This window comes from Thalassophryne amazonica, chromosome 10 (genome assembly GCF_902500255.1).
Source record: "Thalassophryne amazonica chromosome 10, fThaAma1.1, whole genome shotgun sequence".
In the NCBI taxonomy this organism is placed as follows: Eukaryota; Metazoa; Chordata; class Actinopteri; order Batrachoidiformes; family Batrachoididae; genus Thalassophryne; species Thalassophryne amazonica.
In genome coordinates, this window is record NC_047112.1 from 97436446 (window position 1) to 97447595 (window position 11150).

Consider the following 11150-nt stretch of genomic DNA (forward strand, 5'->3'; position numbering starts at 1 on the left):
TGACAGGCAGCATTTGACTTCAGCAAACATTTTACTAGCTTAATGCCCAAATATGCAGTATGATGGCCTAAAGAAAACAGACAAAAAAAAAAAAACTTCAGAAAAATGTGCATCATTTAAAAAAAAATATGACTAATGACATAGACTCTAGAAGTGCACTACTGAACATTTTTCATGGTCTTGTGTTGCAAGCAAAAAAAAAAAGAAGAAAAAAATTGTATAAGTGAATTTCTGATGAATCCTGATAATTCTGAATTAGCACCCGTATATTATTATAACATATTGGGTGCTAGGTATCATCCAAACCGTAATAAATGTGTGTAATTTTGGAATATTTGTAAAGAAAACATGTCTATGAAACTAATGGAATCAGATTTGTGCCTAAAATAATTAACCAAAACTATTTAGATTGCAAACAAAAACAAGAACTTGAGAGATAAAACTCCCTGAAGCAATTCTTTCTGTGTTTATCATAAAGACTGTACACTGAGCTGTATTGAGCCTCTATTGGGCCGTCTGGAAATAAGCATGAGTTGGTCAATGCAGCTTGGAGTCTGGTCAAACTCCTGAAAATATTAATAGGTTTTAAACTGGTGCTGATCTGTGCCAAGTAGCATGTGGACCTCTCCCTGGGACAGACATGAGCTGTGCTGAGGCGCTGATCGAGAAAACTCAGCGTTGTACTCAGCCAGTTCTGAGAGCTGCTTAAAACCAGCTTTAAACGGCACTAAAGCAACTTTTTTCACAACCTATATTTAAGATCCAGTGATTCTCAAATGCGAGTTATATTTCCTTAGCCATCATGAGAGTTACACCTATTTTCTCTGTTATGTTACACTCTGTTATGTGTGTATTGTGAATTGTAAAAGTGTTAAAAAATAATTACAATTAGTCAATAATGAAATTATTAGTTGCAGCCTAAATGCAGATGTCACCAAAATCAAATTAAATTTGCTGGAAACTGAGTATATTGATTTTAGATATTTGAAAATCCAGTTCTGAGGTGGCTTGAGGTCAGAGCCTGCAGAAGGTGTGAGACTACACTCATGTCATGACACAGCTCCAGGTTCAGTCGCCTCATTATCAGAGTGACACTGAACATCTCCTCATTCACCATTATGGAAGTTATAAGGAAGCTCAACTTCTGCTGCACACTCATTGGCTGCTTTTGCCCAAAGCACCTAGTTGTCTCTGCCGTGACACACCCAAATGGCCATTAAAGCTTCTTGACCACATTGAAGTGAGGAGGAGTGGAGCGAGATTTTTCCTGATGGAGTCACTGTGAATATTAAGTGGAAAAACTTGTGAAAGTGGTACATTATGCCAGCAACAGTAATGTTCTGTGGACAACACTGAAAAGATGAACAATCAGCACACCTCAGTGCTTAAAAGCAAAAAGTCTCATACTCATTATGGGAAGGAGAGGAAAAAAAACCAATACAATCAATCATACCGTTACTTGGAATTCCTGCAAAGACGAGGACTGTACATCAGCTAGAAATAAAAAAAGAACATACACAAACAAAACCACAACACTTTTCTCCATTGATGTGACACAGTTAACAAGTCTACACTCACCGTAGGAGGATAAATTAGCTGGAAATCATTTTCTGCAAAGCCAAGCTGCCTGGTTGATGAACTGCCTGCATTTACTGTCACTAACCAGCCATGTGAAATTAATGGATAACCCACACAACATCACAACACGTTTACTGTGCAGAAACAAAGGCAAGCTGCTGCACACTGTGCTTAAATTCATTAAAACAAAAATACACGGTAACCAGTTTATGCTGCATTCACACCAAATACCACAACCTGAAAAGAATGGGAGAGGTTTGTAACGACTATCAGTGTTGATTTAAAAAATGGAAGGGGGAGGGGGTGGAAGACAGACCGCAAGGTTAATCCATATGGAATAAACCCATTTCACAAATAAACAAATATAATGCTCCAATTCACAGTCACTTGCTAGTTTCATGTATTTTGCAGAGTACATGGCCAATATGAAAAGTTCAAAATATTAGGGTCAGACTCCAGATACGTTTCCTTCCAGAAGGGACATGGCACTTGTTTTTGGTGTGGACATCTACTTTCTTTTGTGTTCAGTGCCCTCTCATAATTACTTTTTGTAGTCAGTCCTCTGTAATATCATTCAGTGTTAACTTTGTTGATCAAACATAAGGGCCCCTTCACACATAGTGCGAAGTTTGGTTGAAGTGTACATGACGCAGGAATCATGTGAAAACCGCGCAAAAATCGCCCCTGCCTCTAACGCCTCATACACCTGTTGCTACAAGTATTTGCGCACACCAGCAGCTGAAAGACAGTGTGCGCGCTGTGTGAACCCATTGAACCTTCTCATCGCAGGTGTTGGCCAAATTCCAGCTGACACACACAAACATCTAACACCGCTCGTTTGGCACTTAGAAAATGTTTGGCCAGTCGCACTCTTGGCACGACAACAGTCCGCAGACAAACATTGTCGTGCTGGCAGTGGAATTTGTCTAAGTTCCACACGACTGTGGAGTTGCTGAGATGTGGTGTGCCGTGGGCTCCCCCCACAACACGTGTGTGTGTGTGTGTGTGTGTGTCGCACACTCCCCCCACTCCCCTCAACACGTGCATGCGTGTGGTTTGCGTGTGCCCCCCACCCCCGCAGGTGAGGTGCATCTCATCTGATCACAGAGTGACACCTTGGTCTGTGCTCTGAACAGACGGGTACATGGCAGCTGTTGAAATCAATGGTCCGGGACATCAGAGCTGCAGAACATGCATCGTGTTTTGATGGACATACACGTGTGCGCTTGCTGTACTCACACTGAAAAACATAAAAACATATATCGCTTCTGCGACGGGCTGAAGAGCGCACACATTGACAGGCTGTTTCAGCTGGACCGGACCATCAGTTTATGTGGACATGTAGCATGTGATCTGAACGTCACGTCTGTCTGACAGGACAGCTGCAGGGTGCCGCAGGACCATATGACAGGCCAACAGTACAACAAATACACCACTTTCAGTCACATATCAGCAGAAATATACTGTAACAGACTCTGTTTGGTCAGTTATCACAGCGCTCTTCTTTCTTAGAAAATACATTTGTCTGCTTGTTGATTTTAGCCATTTCATGCTCCTGTAATGAGACAGTGTAGTGTAGTATTGTAGTATAGTGGTAAAGTTTCTGTTTGGTAATCAGGACGCGTGGGTTCAAATCACGTGAGTGGTGCTATTTTTTTTTTTTTTTTTTACCGGGGTTGTTTAACCGCAGGGTTCTGTATTGTGCCCCCCTTTATGTATTGCTTATATCAACCCAGTGATATTCAATAATTATACTCAACAAAAATATAAACGCAACACTTTTGGTTTTGCTCCCATTTTGTATGAGATGAACTCAAAGATCTAAAACTTTTTCCACATACACAATATCACCATTTCCCTCAAATATTGTTCACAAACCAGTCTAAATCTGTGATAGTGAGCACTTCTCCTTTGCTGAGATAATCCATCCCACCTCACAGGTGTGCCATATCAAGATGCTGATTAGACACCATGATTAGTGCACAGGTGTGCCTTAGACTGTCCACAATAAAAGGCCACTCTGAAAGGTGCAGTTTTGTTTTATTGGGGGGGGATACCAGTCAGTATCTGGTGTGACCACCATTTGCCTCATGCAGTGCAACACATCTCCTTCACATCATCCGTGAAGAGAACACCTCTCCAACGTGCCAAACGCCAGCGAATGTGAGCATTTGCCCACTCAAGTCGGTTACGACGACGAACTGGAGTCAGGTCGAGACCCCGATGAGGACGACTAGCATGCAGATGAGCTTCCCTGAGACGGTTTCTGACAGTTTGTGCAGAAATTCTTTGGTTATGCAAACCGATTGTTTCAGCAGCTGTCCGAGTGGCTGGTCTCAGACGATCTTGGAGGTGAACATGCTGGATGTGGAGGTCCTGGGCTGGTGTGGTTACACGTGGTCTGCGGTTGTGAGGCTGGTTGGATGTACTGCCATATTCTCTGAAACGACTTTGGAGATGGCTTATGGTAGAGACATGAACATTCAATACACGAGCAACAGCTCTGGTTGACATTCCTGCTGTCAGCATGCCAATTGCACGCTCCCTCAAATCTTGCGACATCTGTGGCATTGTGCTGTGTGATAAAACTGCACCTTTCAGAGTGGCCTTTTATTGTGGGCAGTCTAAGGCACACCTGTGCACTAATCATGGTGTCTAATCAGCATCTTGATATGGCACACCTGTGAGGTGGGATGGATTATCTCAGCAAAGGAGAAGTGCTCACTATTACAGATTTAGACTGGTTTGTGAACAATATTTGAGAGAAATGGTGATATTGTGTATGTGGAAAAAGTTTTAGATCTTTGAGTTCATCTCATACAAAATGGGAGCAAAACCAAAAGTGTTGCGTTTATATTTTGTTGAGTGTATAATTATACAGCTGGTTTTTATTTCATTTTCCTCCACATCAGCAGCGCAATGTGGTGCAGCTCGTGCCATGGAATACAATGCGAGCAGCAGCAGGTCACACTGTTCTTGCTCGACAGACACCGTCGTGTGCATGAACCATCGCGCTGGCGTAATGCACGCCTGCTCTTTGGTGCGACGTTTTGTGGTGCGCTCATATGACTCTACCGCCATGTGTTGCCATCGAGTTGTACACAAATCAACCAAATTCACACTACAGCAGCCCTAAAGATTGCTTCTACCGAAAATGTTCCTCTGATTGCTGAAGAATGGGGGGGAGACATTTGATCTCAGTGCTAAAGGACCCCAGTTTGTGTTGAGCTGCCATGTATAATGCCTGTCTCTCTTCACCTGTTTGGACAACACCACTCGACTACACCTACTGTATGAAGGGTTAACCTTTTGTACATTTTGTTCACACTGGTTGTTTAGACTGTATTATTATGATAATATACGTATATATCTATTTTTTTGTAATTTACAGTGCTTAGTACCATGTGTCACTAGATTAACAACTTTAAGGTGCCCTGACACTTGCACGATTTTAAACAGCGCACTTGCGTGCACATCTATCGGAGTTGGCTGTTGAAAATGCCTCTAATCGCTTCCAGAATCACAGCGGACTGCTTCAGCTGTAGCTTTTCTGTCTCTCTCGCACACATGCACTTAATGTGGTGGAGAACGCATTTGGAATAGTCTAAAAAGTTAATTATTAATCATTTTTATATTGTAACAGCTTGGTAAAACAATTTGCATGTTCACCCCTTCTTGTGTACAGCTGTAAAAGTATGTTTATGATGAGATGAGCTGTGCTCTGATGCGGTGCACTGACACAATAACTTGCACTCACACTGTGTTTTTGACATTTCAAAATGTTCTTTGCGCACGTGCATGAAGCCGCGCACAGTTTACAATGGGTTTGAGAGAATTTTACTCTCTTACATGGCAGAGTGCATGCACATGCATGGATCAAAGTCATGCATGCGTCAGGGGTCTTTAGTAAGACACGCTTTGCTAATTTTGAAGATTTGTTTTTGTTCTTTATATTGAGACCCTTATCATCTGAGGTTAACTTTTTTTTGGTTCTGTTTTAATGAAGTCATGAGGATAGTGTAGCTGGAGCCTGTGGTAGGAACTCAGATTTAGCTGCAGTCCTTTTCATTTGTGAAGGGGACCAAGAGGGTGGGGGTGTACTGGCCCGTATGTATTTGTTATAATTAGTTTTTTCTTATACTATTTGTTTTTATTTGGTTAATTGTGTTGTGTCTCTTTCATGCCCTTGACCCTTAAGGTGGCCCAATGTTTGTATCACCCTTTTTTGTCAATACGGGACCATAAACACACTGTAATACTGCTGGAAAAGTGCGGCCATAGTTGCACTTTTGACTGAGTGTACTATAATGGGTAGTCCCATTAGATTCTTATCCTGGAATGTGAAGGGCATGAATGCGCCAGTAAAGAGGTCTTTAAGGGGTAGGCATTTATTTTCAATAGCTAGTAGGGTGACAGATTCAGCAAATACAACCCCTGGCAATAATTATGGAATCACCGGCCTCGGAGGATGTTCATTCAGTTGTTTAATTTTGTAGAAAAAAAGCAGATCACAGACATGACACAAAACTAAAGTCATTCAAATGGCAACTTTCTGGCTTTAAGAAACACTATAAGAAATCAGGAAAAATAATTGTGGCAGTCAGTAACGGTTACTTTTTTAGACCAAGCAGATGGAAAAAAATATGGACTCACTCAATTCTGAGGAATAAATTATGGAATCACCCTGTAAATTTTCATCCCCAAAAACTAACACCTGCATCAAATCAGATCTGCTCGTTAGTCTGCATCTAAAAAGGAGTGATCACACCTTGGAGAGCTGTTACACCAAGTGGACTGACATGAATCATGGCTCCAACACGAGAGATGTCAATTGAAACAAAGGAGAGGATTATCAAACTCTTAAAAGAGGGTAAATCATCACGCAATGTTGCAAAAGATGTTGGTTGTTCAGTCAGCTGTGTCTAAACTCTGGACCAAATACAAACAACGTGGGAACGTTGTTAAAGGCAAACATACTGGTAGACCAAGGAAGACATCAAAGCGTCAAGACAGAAAACTTAAAGCAATATGTCTCAAAAATCGAAAATGCACAACAAAACAAATGAGGAACGAATGGGAGGAAACTGGAGTCAATGTCTGTGACTGAACTGTAAGAAACCACCTAAAGGAAATGGGATTTACATACAGAAAAGCTAAATGAAAGCCATCATTAACGCCTAAACAGAAAAAAACAAGGTTACAATGGGCTAAGGAAAAGCAATCGTGGACTGTGGATGACTGGATGAAAGTCATATTCAGTGAAGAATCTTGAATCTGCATTGGGCAAGGTGATGATGCTGGAACTTTTGTTTGGTGCCGTTCCAATGAGATTTATAAAGATGACTGCCTGAAGAGAACATGTAAATTTCCAGTCATTGATGATATGGGGCTGCATGTCAGGTAAAGGCACTGGGGAGATGGCTGTCATTACATCATCAATAAATGCACAAGTTTACGTTGATATTTTGGACACTTTTCTTATCCCATCAATTGAAAGGATGTTTGGGGATGATGAAATCATTTTTCAAGATGATAATGCATCTTGCCATAGAGCAAAAACTGTGTAAACATTCCTTGCAAAAAGACACATAGGGTCAATGTCATGGCCTGCAAATAGTCCAGATCTTAATCCAATTGAAAATCTTTGGTGGAAGTTGAAGAAAATGGTCCATGGCAAGGCTCCAACCTGCAAAGCTGATCTGGCAACAGCAATCAGAGAAAGTTGGAGCCAGATTGATGAAGAGTACTGTTTGTCACTCATTAAGTCCATGCCTCAGAGACTGCAAGCTGTTATAAAAGCCAGAGGTGGTGCAACAAAATACTAGTGATGTGTTGGAGCGTTCTTTTGTTTTTCATGATTCCATAATTTTTTCCTCAGAATTGAGTGATTCCATATTTTTTCCCTCTGCGTGGTCTAAAAAAGTAACCGTTACTGACTGCCACAATTTTTTTTCCTGATTTCTTATAGTGTTTCTTAAAGCCAGAAAGTTGCCATTTGAAATGACTTTAGTTTTGTGTCATGTCTGTGATCTGTTTTTTTTTCTACAAAATTAAACAACTGAATGAACATCCTCCGAGGCTGGTGATTCCATAATTATTGCCAGGGGTTGTAGTTTTCAAAGAAACGTGTGGAAAAGAAAGGATTAAATCACTATTGCTAGACTGAAAATTGGTCATACTTTCTTTAACAGTACACTCTTCCTCTGAGGAAAGCATCAGGATGGACAATGTTTCAAATGTCCACAGCCAGAGACAGTGCAGCATATTCTCATGTATTGTAATAAATATTCCAGAGAAAGGCAAGAATTGCTCTCAGAATTTAGAAGAATAGGTCAAAGAAGTTTCTGTAGGAAGTATTTTAGTGGAGGGATATGTTTGCGTCCCCAAAAAAGTGGAGGGATACGTTCATTTAATTCTAATTCTGCAACCGCAAATCTGATATATATATATACGCGTATATATATATATATATATATATATATATATATATATATATATATATATATATATATATATATATATATGTGTGTGTGTGTGTGTGTGTGTGTGTATTTTTTCTGATGTAGTTTGAGACTGATCCAATTAGCATGCAGCTTATAATTGAGAAAAAAGGGAAATTGGTGGAATTCTACTGTACTTTGAGATCAAATCGATCATGCAAACCCAACAACGTAATTTTGCACTTAGAAAAGCTCCAGACAGAAAGACAATATGGAGGATTGTAAAGAAGCTTCAAATTGATACTGGAAACCTTGCAGTCAGGTTGAATGAATGTCCGAACCGCCACGGTGCACATGTTGAGCACATCTTCTAAATGCCAAAACTCTTACAAACTGAAGTGAAATTAGAAACACCAGAGATAGAAATTTTCTGAAATATGCTTCAAGATGACATACGACAGATATCAGTATCCAAAAGTGTATAAATTTTCTCTGGATTTATTTTTGTGGCACTTTTTTTGAAACACCCTGTACTTGAAAGACATTGGACTGATTGAGAAGATGTAGTACTGCTATAACCGACAAATGCAGAAGGTGGCAACAATGCAACAATAAGGAAGCAAATGCCATTAAATGCCATAGAAGAAGACGACAACTACAGGGTGCGCTTAATTTCTTCACAGGGACACGTTTTGAGGAGGGAGTGCATTTTTGCATTTCTAAAATGCCACAAGAAACTACCAAAAAATAAATAAAAGCACTAAATTTACTCATATTAGGAGTCACTCTGGGTAAATTGTCAGACCCACTGATTGTTCAGCTGTGGCTAAGCTAACGTTGGCCAATAAAACAGTGGTGCACTAATGTCACAGTTTATTTTCAATTACTCACTCATGCCAGATCAATTTGCAGATGCGCCGTTGCTGCAACCGTGTACGTGTATATATTCAAAAGAGAGGAATTTCGGATTGAGTGAATCTGCTCGTTCACATCAACCGCCGTCTCTCGCTGACAGGTCTGTGGGTGTCTGGCTCCGCTCGGCTGCACTTCTTTATTATTTCGAGTTCATTGTTGGTTTGCAAGCCAACACAGTGTGCCCGGCTGCACTCCGAATAGCCGCTGAAAAAAAAGCTCCTCCCAAGATGTCCGTCACTCGTCTTTCTGTTTTTTGCTCCTAATTTTGTGGTTATAACTGGCAGACTGTGTGCACTTGACTCCCCCCATGATTTTCAGGCCGGCAAAGCCGGATTTATCCGGAAGAATCACACCCCTGAGGATGGATTTCAAAGTAGCATTTTATTTTATTTTTCCAAAAAGGTGTCCTGTTGGGTAAGAGTCCAAGCTAAGTACCACTGTACAGATGTCTGATAACTGAACAAAGTATTAGTGAAAAGTGCTCCTGCAGCTGTTTGTGTGCCCAGAATACTAATGAGCTGATACAGCTTCACTATAGGACATTAAAATGCACACAATAAGAGACCGAGTTCACAGAGGGTTAAAACAAAATGAGCAAGCAAGCACGTGAACATGTTCTTGCATGTTACATTAGCCTATAAATTTATCAGTGGCAACCTGGAGGTGGTCCACAAAGACAAAAACACCTCCTCACACATTACTCAAGCAAAATATCTTAGAATATTGTTTATTATTCATGGTGACAGAATCCTGAGTTTTTCTTGCTAAAGTCGTTGTGTGGGCCGCCAGAAGAGGAGGTACTGCTAGCCCACCACCAGAGGGCGCCCTGCCTGAAGTGCAGGCTTCAGGCACGAGAGGGCGCTGCCGCCTCAGGAACAAGCCGTGATGACAGCTGTCACCCATCATCCGTGACAGCTGTCACTAATCAACCAACTCACATCTGGAATAAAAGCAGGAAGACACCTCCACCACACTGCCGAGATATCATCTTCATCTAGAGGTAATATCCTCAGCCTTTGTGGTAATATTGAGAATCTGTTTATTGTGAGTGTTTGCAGGAGTTCCGGTCCTTTTGTGGAGGCTGTGCAATACGGCACTCTTTTTCCTCTGAGGACTCGCTGCAAGTATTGAGTGAGAGGTGGAGGTGGAATTCCCACCAGGATTGTTGCTGGGTGTTCACACACCCACACTTGACTGTCTTTGCTTTCTGCCAGCAGTACCAGATCCGACACGCTGAGACGGTGGCCACCTGGGGACTTCGGGATTTGGCGGCTCCAGTATTCCTCGGGTTCGGTGGTAGTGGAAATCGTGTGGTTCCGGTTCGTTTCCAGACGGGCGTCTCTTATCGTCAAGCCTGCCCACACGACACATTTATTGATTGACTTTTGCACATTCTGAAATCTACTGTGTTTGGTTGTGTCATTCACAACAGTAAAGTGTTATAATTTGACTCCTTCCATTGTCCGTTCATTTACGCCCCCTGTTGTGGGTCCGTGTCACTACACTTTCCCAACAGTCATTTTGGGCTCTTTTTACAAGCATTTATTTTTTGTCACTATTGGTTTATACCCCCGTCACACTGGAGGTCGAATGAGCCCAAATACCGTCCAAATGAAAATTTGCCCTCCATCTGGGCAAAGTTAAGGCGCAATTGAAACCCTCTGACATTCAGCGTGCACTCCAAAGAGTCGTACAAGTTGCTGTGGCCGACCCCAATGTTTAGCTCATGTTCAAAACAGTTTAGGTGAGTTGGCAAGCCACCAGAACATAAATAAACACTCACATTTGGAAGACCTCCAGCTGCGTCTCATGGCACAGGGCGAACACCAGCCAGGCTGCGCCATGTGACGAAATCTGTGTCATCCTATAATTAGCCAACTGGCAACGGCAAATTCCACGCCCACCACAAAATATGCATCCCATGTGACACGCCACCCTGCGGTGCAACGCGCGTCGCGCAATCCACCCAGACAACAGGACGCACAGCTCCAGTTAGCCTGAAATCATCTCCTGAAGTTCGATCGCACAGTGGTGTCATTCTGACGGCACAGAGTCCTACTGAATGGTCAGTGGTCATACTCTAGTCCGACAACATTTGACTTGCAATTGTCCGCATACACACGATTGTGCATGACACAGTCGTGGCGGGACACGCCCACATTCTAAGTGGTTGTATGGCATTCGTACACAGCTCTCCGAATGTCTGTCTCTCCCGAT

General features: G+C 41.9%; 1 protein-coding gene across 1 annotated transcript in view; it reads right to left on the reverse strand.

Moving 5' to 3' along the window:
• The window catches only part of LOC117518164 (probable phospholipid-transporting ATPase VA), a 97731-nt gene extending 86954 nt beyond the window's left edge, over nucleotides 1-10777 (reverse strand). Inside the window, exon 1 of the mRNA XM_034179223.1 lies at nucleotides 10717-10777. Coding sequence (XP_034035114.1) covers nucleotides 10717-10777 — 61 coding nt within the window. The remainder of the gene's footprint in view (nucleotides 1-10716) is intronic.
• Between the last annotated feature and the right edge of the window lie 373 nt (nucleotides 10778-11150).